We start from the raw sequence: 22,808 nt of genomic DNA on the forward strand, positions 1-22,808 counted from the left end.
CTACACAGCATAGACTGACCTCATATACTCAGGATGTGGTGAAAGAATGGAGCATGGTCCTGACTTTAACACCTTCAGCACATAGATGAAGTAAACATCAGTCACTGTCTCTGTCAGTCTCCAGATCCTCTGCTGGGGTTCACTGGTTCTACTGATCATTAGTCAGATCTTTTTAATGTTATTCAGTTTTATTTTGAAGGGGCAGCTTTCAGAGACTCTCATCTAGAAAGGAAAAGGATGATGGAATAAAGTAGACTAGAGATAAAGCAGCTGGGTCTTGGTAGGTGAAGCATCAGTCTGTGCTGCTGCTGTGACTCATGGAGGGTTAGAGGATTTCTCCTCCTTCATGGCTCTAACACATCAGTCAGAATGATCTGGGAGGGGGAGAAGACCCTGGGACCCACATCTGAAATCCTGCTAGGACAGTGGTGTAGTAGAGGCTGTAGCGCTCCATTCTAGTCATTTCTAAGTTTGCAGGAAAGAAAAAGTCTGAACCTTTGAAGTTTTCTGCTTTTCTGCATTAATGATCATCAAATGTGTCCTGATCTGTTTCTAAGTCACAAGTTCAGACAAACACAATGAGTTTAAGCTAAAACCACAGAAATAATCAATATATTTACAGTCTCTACTGAGCATTAAACATCCACAGTGCTGCTGGAAAAGGACTGAACCCTGGATTTAGTCACTGGTTGGTCCTCCTTAGGGGGCAGAACAGAGACTCAGGAGGTCCCAAACATTTCTGTCCCTAAAGTCAGAGAGCTGAAAGTTAGATCTGTGTCACACTGAGAGTTAATGGTTAATGATCACACTTTAGAAAATACAGGAACATGTCTGTGTTCAGATCCTGAACACAGATTTAGAGATATTTAGCAGATTTATAGAGGAGGATTCAAACAGGACTGTGGCCTCACTAAGGATCTTTCTATCAGCCTCAGTTATCACCTGGTACCAGATCTGACTCTATTAACCAAGATTAAATGACTGATTTATCCACCACAGTAAATCTAATGATCAGGTCTGTAGAAAGAAAGCTGCTGGTAAATAATCTACTGGTTTATTCAGATATTTAGGAGTAAATGTTCAGAATCCTCTAAAGCAGCGTTACCCAACCAGAGAGACAAACTGTTGAAGAATAAAACAGCAAGAGCCACAGTCTAAGAGGTGAAAAGTGGAGAAAATGTGTTAAAGTGGCAAAATAGGCATTAATTTGCAAAAAAAAAAGTGTAAAAACATGGGAGAAAAATTGACATAAATGGATAACAAAAAAATGAGTTACAGGTGGCAAAAGTGGTCAAAAAACAGAAAAATGACTTTAATGGGCAGAAAGCAGCAAGAGTGGTGAAATGGGGGAAAAAGTGGCTTCAATGGAAAAAGGCTGGCCTTAATGGGCGAGAAGTGGAAAAAATTTAAAAAGGAAGGGGGGAAATCTGAAAATAGCACAAAGCAGGTTAAAGAGGCAAAAAATGGTAAATAACGGGGCCAAAGACAGGATTAAGACAACAAAAATTGGCTTAAAAAGCAGCAAAAATGATTAAAAGTGGTAAAAAAAGGGGGAAAAGTGAATAAAAATGGAAAAAAGGATTAAAAGTTGCAAATAAATGGTCAAAATGGGTAAAAAAAAAAAGTGGTAAAAAGGTGTTATTTTAATGAAAAAAGGTAGCTTAACTGGGTGAAAAATGCCAAAAATGGGTTGTAATGATTTTAAAAGAGGCTCTGCTGGTTTTACAGCAGGCTGTGAGGTCAATCAGCTGTCAGACTGATGCTGTAAGAAAAACCCCTAACCAGTCTGTACTTCCTCTTCCTCTCTCCTCCTCTCCTTCAGTTTACCTCTGGGTTAAACTGAGAAGCGAGCAACGACGATAAAGGAAACCAGTCTGACATGAGAAGGACCTGATGGTTCATCTAAATCTCTGACACTGTCGGAGTTTTATCTCAGACTACCTTAGACCATCTGTCCTCTGTCTGCCTGTCTGGATAGAGGTAGAACCAGAGAGGTAGAACCAGAGAGGAAGAACCAGAGATGAAGAACCAGAAAGGAAGACCCAGAGAGGAAGAACCAGAGAGGAAGAACCAGAGATGAAGAACCAGAAAGGAAGACCCAGAGAGGTAGAACCAGAGAGGTAGAACCAGAGAGGTAGAACCAGAGAGGTAGAACCAGAGAGGTAGAACCAGAAAGGAAGACCCAGAGAGGAAGAACCAGAGAGGTAGAACCAGAAAGGAAGACCCAGAGAGGAAGAACCAGAGAGGTAGAACCAGAGAGGTAGAACCAGAGAGGTAGAACCAGAGAGGAAGAACCAGAGATGAAGAACCAGAAAGGAAGACCCAGAGAGGAAGAACCAGAGAGGTAGAACCAGAGAGGTAGTGGGAGGACTAGTCTTAGTGCCTCGACCACACATACTACTAGGATCCGTCATCCTCCATGTGGGACAGCCTAAAACCAGAAGAGCCTAGACCAGGGTTAACATTCTTATCTTATTGTGGAAGTGAACGGAAACGCCCTCATGCACACGGAACGAGTCTTTCTCCTCTTGTTACGAGGTACGTCAGTTTTTCACTCTCTTCATATTTTCTCTAAACTAGTTCTCTAGTAAACATTAAACATAGTTAAAGTGGTTTATTTTGGTCTTAATGCTGAAACTCTCTCAGAGGAAGTCAGTCATGTTCCAGAAAGTTCCATAAAGAAACAATGGTGGTAGACGGCTCTTGTCCCTGCGCTGCAGGACAGAAATATTTAGAAAATCTTTCATTCCATCAGCAATAAGACTTTATAATTCTACCGTAAACAGATGAGAGAGACTCCAGACAAATGAATTCCCCTTCGGGGATAAATAAAGTTATTGTATTGTGTTGTAAACGTCGTAGATGATCAGGTTCTGATCCTGAATTATAGTAATGGCGACGTCTTCTTGGTCCTGAATCTGAAGCCTGCTACAGTTAAATGGTTATGGTGGGTAATTATTGTCAGAGTTCTTCTTTGCACAGTGGTTGTTAATGTGACTGATGATGAGGAGTCTGCATGTGATGAAGATCAGCAGTGTTTGCATTCAGAGAGAGGGGGTGGGGGGAATTTTTGCTCCTAATGTTGCTTGTAGTCATCTTTGTGTTTAGAGTTTGTAGTTTTTTTGACCTGAGACTGTGGGGTCCAGCGTAAAACCAGGCCTGGATTTGTTTTTTTGTGGTTTGTACTGCATTGGACTGAACTGTTTTCTTCTGAAAACCTGAACCAACTTTGTTCTGAACTAACTGACCTGTTTGCTGCTAACATATGTCAGAAACTCCTCTCTGCTCTTCTGTTTATTTCCTCATGTGTATCAGAGTCATTAGAGTTTACCGCATGCTCACTGCTTTTGTTCATTGTTGTTTTTCTGTGCAGGTTAGAAAATATCAATACTAGCAGTCATTTCTGCATTAGTTTCTTAACTTCAGACTCTCACTGGTGTCCTCTTTAAGGCTGTGTTTATATGACGTTTCCTGGTGAGAACAAAAAAATCTTTTGCTGTGTTTTGGTCGTCTGTTTAAACGAGAACGTGTTCTAAGGACTGCAGTCACACCATCCAGGCTTTAAATTCTGTTGCACACATAGACTAAATTTTACGGCTGTTTCTGTGATGCGTTCAGTGGCATCGCGGAAATTCGGGTTCTCTTGGCCATGCATCACTGAATGGAAATTAGGGCTGGGCAATTAATCACAATTTAGATTAAATCGCAATATGGCCTGCTGCAATTTACAAATTGCAGAAGTTGCAACTTGAAATATGTCAAAATAGCACTTTAATACATTCATTTTTGCATCAGCAGCTTTACTAGCTTCACTTCCTCCACCCCAGCCTCCTCCTTTATAGACTAAAGCTCCACCTCCTCCACCCCAGCCTCCTCCTTTATAGACTAAAGCTTCACCTCCTCCACCCCAGCCTCCTCCTTTATAGACTTAAGCTTCACCTCCTCCACCCCAGCCTCCTCCTTTATAGACTAAAGCTTCACCTCCTCCACCCCAGCCTCCTCCTTTATAAACTAAAGCTTCACCTCCTCCACCCCAGCCTCCTCCTTTATAAACTAAAGCTTCACCTCCTCCACCCCAGCCTCCTCCTTTATAAACTAAAGCTTTACCTCCTCCACCCCAGCCTCCTCCTTTAAAGCATAATGCTTCACCTCCTCCACCCCAGCCTCCTCCTTTATAAACTAAAGCTTCACCTCCTCCACCCCAGCCTCCTCCTTTATAGACTAAAGCTTCACCTCCTCCACCCCAGCCTCCTCCTTTATAGACTAAAGCTTCACCTCCTCCACCCCAGCCTCCTCCTTTATAGACTAAAGCTTCACCACCTCCACCCCAGACTCCTCCTTTATGGACTAAAGCTCCACCTCCTCCACCCCAGCCTCCTCCTTTATAGACTAAAGCTTCACCTCCTCCACCCCAGCCTCCTCCTTTAAAGCATAATGCTTCACCTCCTCCACCCCAGCCTCCTCCTTTATAGACTAAAGCTTCACCTCCTCCACCCCAGCCTCCTCCTTTATAGACTAAAGCTTCACCTCCTCCACCCCAGCCTCCTCCTTTATAGACTAAAGCTTCACCTCCTCCACCCCAGCCTCCTCCTTTATAAACTAAAGCTTCACCCCCTCCACCCCAGCCTCCTCCTTTATAAACTAAAGCTTCACCTCCTCCACCCCAGCCTCCTCCTTTATAAACTAAAGCTTCTCCTCCTCCACCCCAGCCTCCTCCTTTAAAGCATAATGCTTCACCTCCTCCACCCCAGCCTCCTCCTTTATAGACTAAAGCTTCACCTCCTCCACCCCAGCCTCCTCCTTTATAAACTAAAGCTTCACCTCCTCCACCCCAGCCTCCTCCTTTATAGACTAAAGCTTCACCTCCTCCACCCCAGCCTCCTCCTTTATAGACTAAAGCTTCACCTCCTCCACCCCAGCCTCCTCCTTTATAAACTAAAGCTTCACCCCCTCCACCCCAGCCTCCTCCTTTATAAACTAAAGCTTCTCCTCCTCCACCCCAGCCTCCTCCTTTAAAGCATAATGCTTCACCTCCTCCACCCCAGCCTCCTCCTTTATAGACTAAAGTCTATAAAGGAGGAGGCTAATTTCATTTTTTCAATACACATTGTCATTTATGTATCTATCCATATAGGGGTTTTAACATGCACTCCCTGGAAAGTCAAAGCCTCGTTAGAGCATCTTTAGAGCAGAGCCTTCTCTGCCAAGTAAAACTGTAGGCTATATCCATTTTGCAGTGAAATGGTAAAATGTATGAGTGTTCCTGACTGAAGGTAGGTTATAATATTGATTTATTGCTTGAATTTGTTGAAAAATGTATAAGTTGAGTAATCTAATAATAACCGCATATTTAATTGCAATAGCAATATTAGGGGAAAAAAATTGCAATTTGATTATTTTTGCAAATTGTTCAGCCCTAAGGGAAATCAAATCTTTACTGTCTTGACAGTCCCTGTTAATTTTCGAAACATGTCAAAATGTATCAGACAGTTAATGTTCAATTGAATTTTAGACAGTTTGACAGTAGCATTACTGATTTACAGCATGCCAAAATCAGACTTCTGAAGCTCAATCACCGAAAACAGCAGATATTGAAATATTCATAACAAATCAACTTAAATCATAAGGTCCATCAGAATATTTAAGGTACACTCCCAGGAACATCTGTGCTGATTTTCAGATAATTTGACTGTAGCATTGTTGATTTAGAGCACTCCAAAATCAGGCTTGTGAGGTCAAATTTACTAAACTGACAGATACATTGAATAAATCCTACTAAATCAACTTAAAAGTATGATCTATAAGGTCCAACAGAATATTTTATGGTGGCTTCCCTTCATGGCTGAAACTGAAACTAAATTTAAGATCACACCCTTACAAAGAGTTCTAACCAGCCCTGGTTTGGGTTAGGATGCAGAGAACAGCCATTTGAACAATCTGCAGTTAGTTAGCACTAAGAGGCAGCATACTCAGAGTCATCAGGTGAGAGGAGACCAGACTCTCCTCCATGAGCACCACAGTCTTCATCACATGATCATGAATCAGCAGAGCAGAGGCAGCTCTAGTCCTGCAGCTTTAACCGTCACAACTGATTTTATTCTTCTTTCTGTGTTTGACCCCCTTCTTATCTAGTCCCCCACCTCTACATGAGGCTGACTCTGTCAGGATAGCAGACTCAGGAGGGAGACTTTGTCATCAGGGTCTTTTTTAGAGGAGGGATGCAGAGATGTCTGCAGAGTCTGGATGTTGGTCATTATTTAAAAGTTTATTTTAGATTTACATTACAGATGCATGAAACTCCTGCAGCTCTGTCTCCTTCAGAGTGCAGCAGACAGACACTAAAGTCTGCTAATAAATCATTCCCTGACACCTTTATGGATAAAAATCAAAATTGTATTAAATAAGACTTTTTGGTTTCCTGGTTCAGGTTTAGATGAGCTCATTTGGTCCTTCTCCCTGGTCTAAAACAGAGCTGATGTAACTCTGTTATTATACTGCAGATGAACAGGCTGCTGCTATCAAACTATGAGCTCTGCTTTAAGGCTCTGTTAGAAGATAGATATAACTGTCTAAAATGTTCCTGATGAACTAAAATAGACTAAAAACACAAAAGAGGACACAGAACAGAATCATCATTTTATTGTGATGAATGCAGGGAGATAGAGAGTGTTAGGTGTGTGAAATATCAGGGACAAACCTTCAGATTCTTCTGATTGGCTGCTCAAAGGATGGCAGAAAGAAGCCACACTGAACTGGACAAGAGCTTTTATTTAGGTAGAAGAGTTTAAAATACAGCATCTAGGAGTACAAATGGCAGTTAACACATGTTTAATCAGTGTGAGGGTTATGTGGGGGTCCTTGGAGGGGTATCCTGTACGAGGTCCCTAGCCCTGAAAAGTTTGAGAACCTCTGCTGCGGAGGACATTTATGAGAGAAAAAAGGAGAAGCTGAACAGAGAGGATGGAAAGTTAGTGGGAGGTAGAGGGTAAAGGTCAGCTGTTTGATTAGAGCTGGGATGATGAGGTCACTGTTCAGCCCTCTGGAGGAGTCATGGAGACAGCTGAATAAAACTCAGACTAAGGAGGTTCTCAGCCCTGGAGGCGTGCTGGCTATCAGCTGTTCATGTTCTGGACGGTGGAGGAGGGAAATATTAAAGACTGCTGGGTTAGAGAATCACTTCACTGAGAGCTTTTCTTTTCTGCAGAGCTCAAGTTCAACGTTCTGTGTTAGTCTAACTGAATAGACCTCTTATCATAAGTAATAAAGTCATAAACAGATGTAGAACTTCTCCACCCTCAGCTCTGTTTGAGCCGGACTACAGGGATATAAACTGATTTAAGACAGGGAGAATTCAAAAGTGAAACAAAAGCTACTCTGTTATCACTGTCTAGATAAAGATCATGATGAAGCTGATGAACTAGAGAAATGCTGGCATGAATGAGGAATGATGAGGGTGATGATAGAGGGACTACAGTCTGGTGGACAGGTCTCTCCATGGAGCCCGATGGTTCTGTTAAGCCATGTTTCCATCAGGGGGTTTGATTCAGTACGGTTTGGTATGGTTTGATATGGTTTGGTACGCTGAACCCCAGAATAGTTTGCACTGGGGGCCAAAAAGTGGGATGGTGCAGGTCAGTTTTTTGGGAAGCTTTCCGACTTTTGCTCTATGGAAACACACACAAAAAAAAATGCATGCCATTCTGCACCGAACTGAGCCAGACCGCTTGGTGGAAACAACCTGTCTGTGTCAGAGCTCTGTGTTCTTCAGATTGATAGCATTAATAACCCTCAGTTTTATTATCAGCTCTTATCAGGAACACTAGAGTCAAAGCCCAGCCCTACTAACAATCATCTCTCTGAGTTCTCTCCAGCTCCTCTATAAAACCAACTTCAACTCAAACATGCTGGTTCCATTAATGACAGCTGAGGTTTACTTTTGGACTCGTTTGACAGGGAGGGGTGCGTTTAGGAGCCAGAGAGTGTAGGAGAAACCAGACTCTACATGACTCTGCTGCAGGGTTAATGAGGCCATGTGTGCTTTGCCCTCTGTTCATCATATTTTATACTTTATATAACAGAATCTGATACCTTATAAAAACAACCTGATAAATCCCTCTGTAATCAGGAGTCCAGGGGTCCACAGGGACTGTTTAAATCATCATTTTATTTCCTCTGAACCCCTGATTTACATTCTAGATACTCGTCTTAGTCTCTGACAGTCATTATAAACATCAGACTCATATCTGAGACTCAAGTGACTTTACCTTTAGAGCCCAGAGAATCTCCCTGTAAAAACTGTAGAAAAGTCTGTGTGTTCATGTAGAAACCTGATTAAACATATCTCTATAGTTCATGTAGATAGATGCATCACAGTTCCTTTTTCTATGCTCTATTTCTCACATGTAAATGATTCATCAACATCAGTATAATAATTCCAGTGGACCTTAAACCAGACTGAACTCTGAGCTCAGACTATCTCAGACTAGCTGTGTGTTCTCTGAGAGGACGGTGAAGGAGATGGAAATGCTGAATAAAGATCAGGTTGAATATCTGCTGTTTCTGTGATGGATCCTGCAGGAGAACTCAAACATGTTTGTACCACATTTTCTCTGATTATTCAGGGGAGTTGTGGTTTTATGTGAATTCTTCTGGGTTTATTGATTGTTGAAGGTCATGACCCTTCAAACCTCCATGATAGATTTATTTATTAATCTGTCACTCTGATGTGGACCTACAGGCTCTCACATAGAGCATGAAGTTAAAATAAGCCATGTGTTCTAACCTGACGTGTACCAAGGTTGTTAGAAACATGTTAAATTAAGGGTTCCTTTACTCTGGTGGCCTGGGCCCTGATCTGAGAACACTTGACCCCAGAGTCTGGTTGATTTGATCAGTGTGAACCGTACTTATTCCAGCCTCACACCTAAACACTTTCACATGATTTCAGAGTCAGACTAAATCCCACAGTCAGAGTAAAATCCTGAGAGTGTTGCTGAAGTTGATATCAGTTGTCAGGATTAAGACGGTCATAAAACTAGATCTAACCAGTTTAAGGCGGTCTCTGTTCAGTCGTGGTGTGGAGATAAAATCAAACTTGTTAGGTGTTGTTCTGAGTCTTTAGTCCGGTTTTATGCAGACAGTGTTCTCAGTGACATGACTGTCATCATCTACCAATGGGAGCCAGTGTTGAGAGTTAGCACGTTAAAACAGTTAACCTTTCAAAACATGAACATGAGTGCAGGTCGGTCTGAAGCTGTCAGATCTCTGCATCCTGTCTGCTGCAACCACCTTCTTCAACCCCACCAGAGATTTTCTCTGGGTTCCAGTCAGGAGACTGATGGCCATTCTAGAATCTTCCAGGACTTCCTCTGGGACCAAGACTTTACTGAGTTTTAGGGTATTCTTGGACCATGGTCCTGTTGGAAGGTTCAATGACACCCAAGCTTCAGTTTCCTCACAGACAGCATGACGTTTCCTCCTAGGATTTCCTGATCCTTTAGTGAATCCATCTCACTCTCCACACGCTGCAGGAGGATGCCAAGCAGCCCCAGAGCATCCCTGAGCCACCGCCATGGCTCGTCAGCAAACGCCTCTGTCTAGACATTTGCTGATCTGTGTACCCATTTACAAAGGAGAGAGGATAGTGAGGCTGAAGGTGAATGGTCATGTCTAATACAGTCTTTCTTTCTGTTCCCAGATGCTGTCGTTGTTTTGGACCACAATAATCTCGTCATTCTAAATCTGAGTGATGTGACATCTTCTCTCCATGAAAACCAGGTCCTGATCTACATAATGACGCTGATAAATGAACCGTGGTCCATTATGTTGTTGATGGTAAGTCATGTTCTTATGCATGAATTTTCCTGGCAGGGAAACAGTGCAGACATCATAATTTCCCCTCATCAGTTCTGTCTTTGTCATCTTCCTCCACAGGAACTAAACATGTTTTATATCTGCTTAAAGAGAAGAGCAGATTTGGTTATTCCTCTGTAGGCAGAGTGTAAATACAGGCAGAGTGTAAATACAGTCAGTGTAGGCTGTTCTCACACATGCTTTAACCTTTCCTTTCACTGGTTAAGTAGGGGCGGACAGACAGAGTGTGAAAATTCATACATCTTATTTGCAAACAGTTTCCACATAAAGATTACAAAAACATAAGACCATATTTGTCAAAATAAAAACCACTGAAACTTTCTCAGCCTCCTACTGATGTTACTGTTTCTGATATTTCTAGTTCTTTCTGCAGATCTTCATGATGAACGCATTGTTAGGTCGAACCCTCACCTGCCATCGGACGGAGTATTTGTTTGGGAATGAGTGCTGTCCCATGTGTCCTGTTGGTAAGATCCTCAATCTTCCTTATTCTGGGTTTAAACCCAAGTGCTCAGGTATCTCAGGGTCTTGTTCTCGCTGGAACAAAGAGGGGAACTGAGATCCTCCAGGAGGGTGTTTGGGCTCAGTCTCAGAGAGAGAGAGAGGAGGAGGTCAGAGCAGAGCAGCTGCTGCTTCACTTTGAAAGATGGTCTTCACTTTGAGGTTATCTGATCAGGATCCTCCTGGTGGAGACCCCAGGGTAGACCCAGAACTCTCTCGAGGGATTATCCATCTGACCTGGGAACGCCTCCGGACCCCCCAGGAGGAGCTGGAATGATCCAGCGCTGGAAAAACAGAAGAAAATGGAAGAAAATGATTGGATTAATGGATGGATTGTCTGCAGCTTTGTTCTTTTTTTTCTCAGTTGCAGCGCTGAAGTTTAAAGGTCACATATTTTACCCTTTAGGACAAGCTTATATCGGTCTCAGAGGTCCCAAAAACATGCCTGTGAAGTTTGTTGCTGTAAAAACACTCCAGTATTGGATTTTATGTCTAAAACCCCCCTCTGTTTCAGTCCTGCTCAGAACAAACTGTTTATGTGTCTGTGGCTTTAAATGTTACTGAGCTGTCTGACTCCGCCCCTGACCACACCCCTCTCCAGAAATGGATGGGGCTCTCCTGATCCCCCTCTCAGCTGGCAGCTAATGATAAACCTGGATCAGAACCAGACTGATGATAAACCTGGATCTGAACCAGACTGATGATAAACCTGGATCAGAACCACACTGATGATAAACCTGGATCAGAACCAGACTGATGATAAACCTGGATCTGGACTGACGTCTGCTGAAGCTGTGATGGGTCTAAAAGAGTTAGAGGGGAGAAGCAGAGAGAAACTGAGCAGATCAGGATAAATTCATGGCTGTCCAGAATTCTCATCATCTTAAACTCATTATCTCATGAATTGTTTGTTTGTTTTTACAGGAAACAGGGTAAAAACAGACTGTGAGGAGGACAAAAGCACCTCGTGTCAGCCGTGCTCTGAGGGAACCTTCATGAACAAGCTGAACGGATTAAAGTCATGCTTGCCCTGTTCGTGGTGTGAAGCAGGTACATTCTAGGGCAGAGCAGTGATATTGTGATGGCTTTTCTCTCTGGGGTTTCTGTTAGAGCGTTATAAGTGGTTCCAAAAGGGGGCGAGGGTTTCTCTGTTTGTAGGACCTTAGGCTAGGACCTATAGAAACATCAGTCAGACTCGGTCTGTTTGCTGCTGAGGAGCCCTTGAGCCAATCAGAATCATCCAGTGCCAGTTGGAGGATTTTGTTTGTGTGTAGTCCAGTAATGACACTCACATGTTCAAATAAGTTCAGTTATGAATCACTGAAACATCAATATTAACAGCAGTTTGCTCCACTTTTACTGTAAGACAGGGAGAAAAGGAGTTAACCCTTTATGAGCTACCATAGAAGGCAAAAACTAAATTTAATTGTGCTGAATTTGCAAAAAGACAGCATGTTAATAAAGATAAACTATTTCCAGTAGTGCAGTCAAATCTCTAAGTGTGCCTCTGAGCAAACACGTCTGCAGAGATGCTGGAACAATAACAAGCGTGACACATGACCTGCAAAATGTAATTCAAGGCCTTTTTTTTTTTTTAACCTAGAAATGTACAAAGATCACCCTGAGGCTAGCTAACAGCCACACGAGTCTCATCTGACTGCATGGGAATGATGAGACAGCATTTTTATTTTTTTATTTTATTTTACCAGGAAAACCTCACTAAGATCAAAAATCTCATTTACAAGAGTTTCCTGGCCAAGAAAGGCAGCAGCACAATGAACAGAGTTACAGACATGATATATATCAGTTATAAACACACATCAAACAAATCCCCAATCACAGAGCACAAAGTCACTGGTCAGAGCATCTACAACTTGAAGCATCATCCTCCAACGCCTTCAGTCTACTTTAAAAAAGATTTAAAGAGACCAGCTCCAAGACAGAGTCTCCTGCAGAAGATTCCAGGCTGCAGGAGACCTGAAACTCCTCTGACCCATTTCAAGACAGACTTTGGGAACAGAGAGCAAAAATAAGTCTTGTGACTGAGTCCCAGAGCGAAGACTGTAACTTCCAGAGCTTTTCACATGATTAAGATCACACAAGTATGATGGAAGCAGATTTAGTAAAGCCTTATAAATAAGGATGAGCCAATGATTTAGCCTACGCTTTGATGAAGGAGGCCAGCCAGCTCAATCATACAGAGTACAACGATGAGTTAAGGACTTAAGGTTGGTTATAAACCTCAGCGCTCCATGGATCACAGTATCCAGAGATTTAAGGCATCGAGAAGATGCATGCATTGTTTGTAAGAAGTGATATTTATTTTTTAATGTGATGCATCCTGACCTTTGTGAAGTGTTTTCTGGAAAAGATCCATCCATCCATCCATTTTCTATACCCCTTGTTCCGTTCCGGGTTGGGGGGGGGACTGGAGCCTTTCCCAGCTATCATTGGGTGAGAGGCGGGGTACACCCTGGACTGGTCACCAGTCAATCGCAGGGCTGACATATAGAGACAGACAACCAGGCACACCTACGGGCAATTTAGAGTGATTAAGTAACTTAATGAGCATGTTTTTGGTGGTGGGAGGAAGCCGGAGCACCGGGAGAGAACCCACCCTCTGGCAAAGATCATAATGCAGTTTACCGTACAGCTGTCATTTATTTCTTTAAATATTTTTTTCTGCTTTTATAAAAGCGTGCATTTTTATTTAGAGACAGGGAAGTCTTACTGAGAGCAAACATGCACACCATGGTTTATCAGCTTCCTGTGTTGTAACTGCAAACTTCACCCTTCCTGCCAAAGTGAAACCAAACTGTGTTTATGTCTTGCACAAGTCTTCCTCTGACCTCTGAAACCCAGACTAGAGTCTTTCTGATGATATCCTGTGAATTTAAGAACCAGAGAAGCTTTAAATGTTTCACATCTTGTACGTCTCATGAGCTGACAGCAGATCAGTCGTTAGGATTTGTGTAGAATAAAAACTTTAGCAGGACTCTCCTGGTGCAGGTCTGCAGGATCCTGTTTGGATTCATCCTGTGTCTGTAGCATGTTTAACAACTGTCCTTTAATACAAGCCTTTTTTTAACAGATTCTGGTCTTAAGATAAAGTCAGCGTGTACAGAATCATCAGATACAGTCTGTGAACCTCTGGAAGGATTTTACTGCATAGAGTCTGCAGAAGAAGGCTGCAGCCAAGCCAAGAAACACAAAAGCTGTGGACCAGGAGAATACATCAGAGAGAGAGGTTGGTTTCCTGTTTCCATTTGAGATTATTGTTGTTAAATTTGACAGGAAGCAGAAACCTCCTGCTCAAAGCTGCAGCGATAAATAAAAAAAAACAAAGTAAAACTCCAGTCACAGAGGTAGAGTTCATGATTATACAGCCATTATTCAGCTCTGACAGCTTCCATTTTCATTATAACACTGATGTGTGAAATATGACACCGTTTCTATGTGGAAAGACAAAAATTAAATTCATGCACTGAGATGCAAAAATTATTGATATGAGAAAAAATAGCTTTACAAAAATAGTAAAATCCATGAAAAAATGAGCATTAAATACTCTTAGGAATAAAGCATTTAGACATAAATCTGCCTTCTCCTGTTCTTGGGGACAAGGACAGTATCACAATGAAAATATCCCTGATGAGCTAAAACCAGAACAGTGCATGTAAATTCACTGAAAGACTTTGTCTGCAACCAAAAAGTGTATGATGTTTGTCGTGTTTGTCATAGATTTTATTTTTAGTGCCTGAGCACCGGTCTAGGGTTGATGAGGACCCTATTGTACCTGTATGGGTCTTTTGTCTGTCAGAAGAGTCTCTGATTTGGGGGCTTCATGCTCAAAAACTCACCAAACTTTACAGAAAATTGACCCACAGGGGCCCCAAACAGAGATAGGGGACTGGGTAAGAGCTACGTCCTCGAAAATCAGCACACATGTGTATCAGGATTAGACGAGAAAAACAGTCTCTTGGGGCGGTCCTCTAAAATGTACAGGAAGTGCACTACAAACAGCTAAAGGTCAAATTTTGCCAATTTTGGGTGATTGACAAGTTTCATATTTTAACGAACTAATCCGAGAGATTTCATCCGATTGACTTCAGAATTTCTTTACACATACTAGACAACATGGAGGTCTTAAGTTATGTGAACTGTGAGTTTTCACTGTAGAGCGGGGCCGTGACTGCCGCCCAAACTTTTACAACTTTTTTGTTCATTTTTTAGAGTGAAAATTCACCAATAATGCCTTATGACTTTTTATAGCTTATGTCAGTCATCACTAAACTTCACAAGGATGATCACACATTGATTCTAAGTACATTCAGCAATGCAAATGTTAACCATAAGGCAAATTGACCTTGACCTTTGACCTCCAAACTTTCCCATTCATCCTGGAGTCAGATTGGACTTTAAAAAAATCCCCCCAATCAGGGACTGGTCTTAGGAATATTTTTTAGATTTTTATTCACTCTTTGCCCTTATTTACACTTCAAATACACATCTTAATTTTCAGACATAAATGTCATTCTGAATGCACACCTAGAATGACTAAACCTTTACATCCGTTGGATCCTGACACTCCAGGCAGTTACCTGCCCTTGCCTTGTTTTTACTTTCCCTCTCCTGGAGATTAATGACCTGACTGAAGAACAAGCTGATCCTCTTACTGCCTACAGTAAACCTGAGTCTGAATGAAAGTGAAAGAAACTTGTGATTGTGATTGCACTCTTGGACAATGAAAAACACTGACCACTGACGCTGACCACTAGATTATACTGGAATTTTCTGCTCTGCAGCACACAGACTGCTTTCATGAGAGCTGGGTTGTTTGGGTTCATAGAGGATACAGTCAAAGGAGCAGCTGTTCTACTGAAAGAACCCTGCAGGTGTTTAAACAAAGCATAAACACCTGCTCTGTTTGACTCTGAGGGCTGTATGAAACCTTTACAAGCTTTAGGACCTCCTACTGAGCAAACTGGCACATCTGGTGGATGTGAAACTTACTTCACATCTTAAAACAATCCTTCCTGCAGTAAGTGGCGCATTAGCAAAAAATATGCAACGCTAATTCAAACACATTCAAATATGTAGAGGAGCAGACCCAGACCCTGTGAGATTTGATGCAAATCCGAAGTTTCATACAACAGTTACAGTGACTTCCTGTGAAACGGCGAGATAAAAAAATAGCTCACCAATTAAGAAATGGCCCAATTGTGCCACTTCCTGTTGCCAGTGGGAGGTGCTACATCAAAACGATGAAATTATCCTCTGAATATGTAGAGGGGCAGACCCTGATCCTACATGTGAAATATGAAAGTAATCTTACGTTTGGTATGAGTTTCACATACTTCCTGTCAAATTGGCGAGATATTGAAATGCTCGCTGTCGCCACTGAGACATCCTTTAATCTGTGTTGGGGCCAATTATCGAGGTCCTGTCAAAAACAGAGCTCAATAAGTTAAACACAATAAAAAGAAAGATACGACCCATTTTTGTCACTTCCTGTTACCAGTAGGGGGTGCTGTGATGAGATGTTTGAGCATGGTCAGTGTGAGATTGTTGTCTGCTAAGAAAGATGAGGAGGAAACACAGAAAATTGTTTACTAAAGTTATAATAGATTAATGTCATTTGGCACCATTTAAAATGCTTTATTTTGAAATTGAGATGAAGCTGGTGGACTTCCTGTTTGGGTTTGGGTCCAAGAGTCTCATGATGACACATATGCAGACCAAAAACCATAAACCTAGACTGAATGGCGTGCAGGGGCTGACTACTTAAAGGGAAAATTTAAAAATCAGAGGCAGAGATGTTCAATTTGCCAGATGGGGGCGCTGTGACAAATTAATGCTGTTGATGTATGAATGTGTTCAGGATCAATGTGTGATCATTCCTGTGAAGTCTGGTGATGACTGACAAAAGCACTAAAAAGTCAGAAGGCATTATTGGTGCTTGGGCTGTGGTTACGGCCCCACCCTACAGTGAAACTCCCAGTTCACACAACTTCAGACCTCCAGGTTGTCTAGTATGAGAAAAAAAATTCTGGAGTCAATCGGATGAAATCTCTCAGATTAGTTTCTTAAAATGTGAAACATGTGAATTACCAAAATACGCCCAAATTTGACCTTTAGCTGTTTGTAGTGCACTTCCTGTACATTTTAGAGGACGGCCCCATAAGACTTTTTTTCCCGTCTAATCCTGATACACATGTGCTGATTTTCATGCATGCAGCTCTTACCCAGTCCCCCATCTCATGTTTGCATGAGTCCACCAAAACACATTCATTTCCACTGGGGGAAACTTTTCTGTGAAGTTTGGTGAGTTTGTTAAAGCCCCCTGATGAACTATTGTTCTGACAGAAAATGACACATTAGGCTTCTCAGCAACCCTAGACCAGTACCCAGACCCTCATAAACATCTGTTAGGATAGGCAGTACCAGCGTAGTCTCTAACTGTGAAGGGACGTTCCACTTGGTATACCCCGTGGTGTCCTGTTTTAGTAATAAGGGTGTGAATGTGTGCAGGGAGTTCATCACTGAGTAACCACTCTGTTTTTCTGCAGGAACATCAACCACAGACACGCTCTGCTCTAAATGCTCTGCAGGAACATTCTCAGACGGGACGTTAACGTCATGTCAGACACACAGACAGTAAGTGGAGCTTTAAATCACACATGAACACAGCAGGAATTTCAGAGTAGGACAACTCAGGTTGTCTCCTGATAGACGATTCAAACCAAGAGAGAGAGGGCATCGACACTCTCGAGATGTTCTGATGGTTTCTATCTAAGCGTGGCCGCACCCTGGAGGGTTAAACTGTGAAAGTTAGAAACGTAGAGCAGAGCATGAGGACAGTTTCAGCTGATTTTTAACATTAATATCCTCTCAACCATTGGTCATCAACCAGTGGCCCTGGGGCCACATCAGGCCCCCACAGCTTCCAGTCTGGCCCCCAAAGATTCTTAAAGTCAGAAAATGCACATAGGAAATTATATGATATCTTTAAATACCTAAACAACCCCAAAAATTATAAATATTAAAACATTTTTATCAGTAAAGACTTCTGAGACCGATGTTGTCGTTCACGAGTAGAAGAGACACGTGTGATTTAACGTTTAATAACCTTTGAACCAGAAATCATAACTGCTTACTTGTTTTTCCTCTGAAAGGTCTCAATAAAACACAGACTGTTAACTTTTTATTAAAGATAAAAATCTGGATCATATGGCACCATTTCTGTTAGTTTTAAATTACAGTTTCTCACTACAGTTAAATATATATTTAAGGCAGTGTCCATTTAGGATTATTTAATGTGCATTTGTGTTTTTTTCTACTATTGTACCAAATTATTTATATTTGTACAAGGATGTTGATGATCTCTGTTTGTATGTCTGAATGTCATACCTCACTGTTCTAAATAAAATTTAAAAGTAAAAAAAAATAAAAATAATAATTAAAAAAAGGATAAAAATCTGCAGTTTTTAGTTTTATTTCTGGTAAATTTTGTCATTACACCGACAAAAATGTCCACTTCACAAAAACTGCAGTAAAATATTTTTAATCTTTTAAGTCAATCTTTTGAAAAAGCCTGAAATATACAAACCAAATATTAATTATATTTTGGGGGATTTAACCCTTTAAAGCCTGGTATGTTTACACAGTTCAGCTGTTTTTAACAGAACAAAAACAAAATAAAACACACACACCATTATCCAACATCAGCAGTGACACACACGTTTGTCAGTAGTAAGGCAGCGCTGCAGAAAACAGTACAAGTGTGAAATTTTCCCTCATGCTTTGAAGGGAAAAAGTAGCGCCATCTGGTGGACAAATGTAAAAACTACAACTTGAAATCTAGTCGTCCAAAATGAATTCTTAACATAAAGGAATGCTTTAGTTTATGTTCAGATAAATGTGGGATAAGGAATGGCTTTTCAGTGGTTTTAAACTGGAAATTTTTGGTCCTCAGGAACAAATGTGTCGTTGTTTGAGTAGTTTCCCTTTAAGCTAATTTAAGGAACTAGGATACATTCACTTTTTTAAAGTCGGTTTTCTTTGTCAAATTTGAGCTATTGTTATTCAACACAGCCTAAATGACTTCAAAATAAATAAAAAAGAATGGCACAAACTGTCCCTAGCACCCCTTAAGGGTTCAGACTTTTTGGAACTTTTAGATTCTCTTGTAAATTTCTGCCTTTTTAAACTTTGACTGTGATTTCCTGTAAATATCTGATTTTATAATCTCAAAAATTTCAAATTATTCCCCAAAAGTTTGTTGTTGTTTTTTTGTCCATAAATTTTTGTATTCTCTCTTTTCTCCATCTCTATGTTGGCCCAAATCCACCATCATACATTTAGTTTCTGATCATGGTTCTCAGAGAATAAACATCTAGTTTTGACCAGGTTAGAGCAGACAGGGTCCCATACCCCACCCTTGGATCTTTGGAGCCCCCTGGGGGTGCCTGGAGCCCAGGTTGGGAACCTCTAAACTAGAGAACTATGAAACATCTAACAGATTCCTCCAATCACTGACTGACTGTTCCTCTCTCTGCCTCAGTAAACATGTTTGTGGCTTCAGGGAGTATTGATCATGTTTTACATCCACTGATCATCAATATTGATCTTTATTTCCTGTAAAGTGATGAATCCGACTGAAGCCCAGTTAAAATATTAACACAAGCTCACACTGAAGTTTCTATCCAGCCCTGTGTGTGTCAGACTAGGACAGTGGAGGTGTGTACATTTATGGGGCAGTGTGCTTCTATACACCCATCCTACAGCATTAAACGATGAAGAAGAGGAGGACAGCTCCGTGTTTATCCATGAATCATTGGTCTTATATCATAACTAAAGCTGGGCAGAGACTGGCGGGGGGATATCAGACCATGCCAGAGCGCCACAGTCTCAGTAACCAATGGAAACACTGATGTAGACGGCACAGTTATTTAGGCAAATTATTGTTTTCACCAAGACTGGAGTCAGGACGCTCTGGCTTAAAATCAGGTTTAAAATCATGTAGAGAGAGGCCAGCTAATTTGCCCCACCCACCGAGCATGTCATCACTGTTAAGATGGTCTATATATTTAATATTAACTATAATAACTGTCTCTTCATCATTACAGGTGTGAATCAGAGAATCGGGACCTCCTGAGAGCAGGAACTGACTCAGAAGATGCTGAATGTGGAGAACTACAGTCAGACGGGACGGTAGCTGTAGCTGTTGGTGTTGGTGGTGTTTTATGTCTAGCAGTCACAGCTGTAATGTTCTTCATAATAAAGAAGATAAAAACGAGTCCATATTCAGGTAATGAATCTCTATGATGGTAAAGAGTCATCTTGTTTTCTTATGATGATTCTGACATGACTTTATTTCTCATCTTCCAGTAAGGGAAAGAGAACCAATGAATGGCCACCAGGTATGTTTTCTGCTTCATGTTCAGTCAGTCCATTTACAGTTAAATAATAAAATCAAGTCTCTGTCTGAAATCACACTCTGGTTCCTTTATAATGCTCTATATCATGAGTATACTGTCTGAGTCCTGCACCCACGGGTACCAAATGGAGACCTGAGAAAATGTTCAGCTATGGGAGAAAATATAATTCTATCATTTTAGTGTTTAGTCAAAACTATCCAAGACCAAAACATGACAGAGACCAGAGTGAACCCAGACCAAGACCAGGACAAGACAAGGACTTTTCATGGTTCCAGACCAAGACTGTTCTGGAGTACTCCAAGTCCACTATATAGTCCACTATAGTCAGCTCACTGTGGAGGGAAAAGGGAGGAAGGACTGATTGTTGATTTCAGACTCAACCACTCACTGATCTTTGTTTTCCTTGAAGGGCGTGGCTTCAAACGGAGACGTACCTCCAGACATGGCGAGAGGAAACGGCCCAGTGTAACTGGCGAGTCAGAGTTTCTGTGAATGTTGTCTAACTGACTGAGGACACGTCTACACAAAAACAGGATCTTTAGACAGACGGCTGAGTTCACAGATCTGCACAAATCACTGAAAATGCAACACATGCATGCTCACAGCGTCTTCTTTCTACAGAGAGGTGAGGATAAACTCACAAACATGGATTAACACCAGTGTTAATGTGGACAGACAGAGAAGTGGGCTAGTTTCTACTAGTGAGACATGCTCCTTAGGTTATTGGTGACTCTAAATTGCCCGTAGGTGTGAGTGTGATCATGCCTGGTTGTCTGTCTCTATATGTCTCAGTGACCTAACCCCAGGATGACCTTATCCTGATCTAGAGAGGCTTTACTGTCAGAGTCAGAGCGTTGTGTTGGATTTTGAAGTTGACCTGGTTCCTTACATGATTTTTGTCTGTTTGGATCGATCTGCTGCACGTGGATCGACACGTTTTGCAGCATTGGTGTGATGTGAAATACCGTGGTGCACACTGGGAAATGTGGTTCCCCCAACAGCCACTGTCTAATTCAAACACTGGTGACAGGCCTCAGGTGGGTCTTTGTCGAAGGGTCTCCTTACTCCTGAAACCAGTCCTCTGTTGTTCCTGATATTATTTGATTTAAACCTCAGATAAACTTTATCATGTCTTTACAAATGAACCATCAGTGTCAGGTTAAAATAAATCTTTTCTTTTCACAGATCATGATGGAGGAAAAGATGACTGGCGGATATATTAATGCACACTACAGGGTGAATGTCCTCCAGGATCTGGTTCCTGGATTCTGGGTCCTTATCTCTACAGTGTTCATAAATATCATCATCATCATTAATTTTTATTGATTATGATTATTTTTTTCGTCCTTGATTATTAAAGAGATGGGAGTTTGTGCAGGATTGATGTTTGACAGTTTTTAAGACAAAAAGTCCGGGAGGGACACAACGGTGAAAAAACAGCTGTGAGCTCTAAGGGTTAACCAGGAAAACTCTCTTCTGATTGAAAATCTGTTTTTAAGAGTTTTCTGGCATGATGATACATTTCTTAGAAGGGCGGCACATGAAGCATGTCAGCGTTGACCTCCAGTCTGATCAGGTCATTTAGTCAGAGCAAACATTTAATGAAAAAGCAGCATGAACACAGCCTAGACTTCTGATGTTAGATTTCCATGTTATTCTGGTAAACCAGCATGTAAACAGCTCTGTTAGAGTTTTTATAGTTTTATTTTTAATCATTGATTTTACAGGAATATTTTCTGGTTGCTTTATTATCAATAATCACCAAAAACATCAAGGATATTCTGTATTTGTATAAAAATGTCTGTCAGTTTGAATTCCTCTTTCTGTTCCAGAGGATGTGAGAACTTTTTGACTATTTTAGTACTTAATCTGAATTATTCTGTAAATATTTCACCTTTTTTTTTGTAAAAATACATGTGAACATTTGTGTTATTTTTTATGAGAGAGACATGAGTCCTCATTATAGGAGGGATTTTTAAATCCTCTTGAATCCAACAGGATATTTCAGAAAGTTTGTATTTTTTGTCCCTTTTTTAAATAAAGATATTAAATGTCTCTTTCTGTCTGATTATGAGCTCTGTTGCTCTCATAGTTAATTGAGAACATTTTATTCAGCTTCTATAAAACATACAGCCGCTAATGCACAGCAGCCTGGAGCAGACGCTGAAAGTTCATTTTTCCTCTGACAGCCACTAAAGTGATCCATTCTGATCCAGACTCAGCTCAGACCATCACAAACACCACCAACCTTGGTTTTTACCACAGACCATTCTAATGGACAGGATGAACACACTCTGGTTCTGGAGAACTCTCTGATAGGGAGAACACTGGCGCCACCGTGTGGTCACTTTAGTAACAACACATGAGGGATGGGCAACAATGAAAATACACGATGAAAACTATTATTCTGATTGATGGGGGGTTTAAAATGTGTTTTCTTTAATATTATATTATAAGATAGCCTTAAGTTAATCACATGATTATGAAATAAAATGAATAAATAAAATACATTTAAGAAACAATTTAAAATAAATCAACCTGTCACTTCAGTTTATTGTAACGACGAATTCACTCTGAAATACTAACCTAATGAATGTCACATAGTTTTTCTTTAAATATAGAAAATGATTCATCACTTTAATGTAAATCTAGATGTAGTGACCTTTGTCTGCCACCAGGGGGCAGTAGCTCGGTGGTAGAGCAGTATGATGATCAGATTCAGATATGTGTGCTCAGCATGGACGAAATTTTGATTTCAGAGGTGGGGGGGACACAACTGGTTTGAGTACGGGGGTATGGTCAATAGACCTCATTTACATAAAATGATACCTAATTTTTGAGTAAAAATAAGCTATAATAAGCTATAATAGGATATAAAAATAAGATTATAATCACCCTAATATTTGTCACAATGCTCAATCTCATGAATAACATATCTTTATTCTTTCAACCTCACCTGTGAGCCTCAAGTCTCTCCTCCTCCATCTTCTCCAGCCT

General features: G+C 41.1%; 1 protein-coding gene across 7 annotated transcripts; it reads left to right on the forward strand.

The window, feature by feature from the left end:
• Nucleotides 1–2,275: 2,275 nt before the first annotated feature.
• On the forward strand, nucleotides 2,276–21,866 carry LOC121518031 (tumor necrosis factor receptor superfamily member 14-like). 7 transcript variants are annotated; one of them, XR_005992614.1, is made up of 11 exons: nucleotides 2,278–2,538; nucleotides 9,698–9,834; nucleotides 10,235–10,340; nucleotides 11,299–11,424; nucleotides 13,466–13,621; nucleotides 16,941–17,028; nucleotides 19,500–19,681; nucleotides 19,762–19,793; nucleotides 20,221–20,436; nucleotides 20,756–20,848; nucleotides 20,997–21,866. XR_005992614.1 is itself a non-coding variant. In XM_041800198.1 (10 exons), exons 1-9 carry the CDS (start codon nucleotides 2,502–2,504, stop codon nucleotides 20,278–20,280), a joined length of 924 nt encoding a protein of 307 aa, XP_041656132.1. In that variant the 5' UTR covers nucleotides 2,277–2,501; the 3' UTR covers nucleotides 20,281–20,283; nucleotides 20,997–21,866. The 7 variants fall into 7 exon arrangements, 3 of the variants coding, with proteins under 3 accessions (XP_041656133.1, XP_041656132.1, XP_041656134.1); XM_041800198.1 differs by lacking the exon at nucleotides 20,756–20,848 and having other exon boundaries at nucleotides 2,277–2,538; nucleotides 20,221–20,283; XR_005992612.1 differs by having other exon boundaries at nucleotides 20,221–20,848.
• Nucleotides 21,867–22,808: the final 942 nt, after the last annotated feature.

Source organism: Cheilinus undulatus, linkage group 11 (assembly GCF_018320785.1).
Source record: "Cheilinus undulatus linkage group 11, ASM1832078v1, whole genome shotgun sequence".
Lineage (NCBI taxonomy): Eukaryota > Metazoa > Chordata > Actinopteri > Labriformes > Labridae > Cheilinus > Cheilinus undulatus.

Coding starts and splice junctions, on each gene's coding strand:
- LOC121518031 (XM_041800198.1), top strand. CDS start 2,502: ATGCACACGGAACGAGTCTTTCTCCTCTTGTTACGAG. Junction 2,539..9,697: donor CTTTCTCCTCTTGTTACGAG/GTACGTCAGTTT, acceptor TTCTGTTCCCAG/ATGCTGTCGTTGTTTTGGAC. Junction 19,794..20,220: donor AACCAATGAATGGCCACCAG/GTATGTTTTCTG, acceptor TTTTCCTTGAAG/GGCGTGGCTTCAAACGGAGA.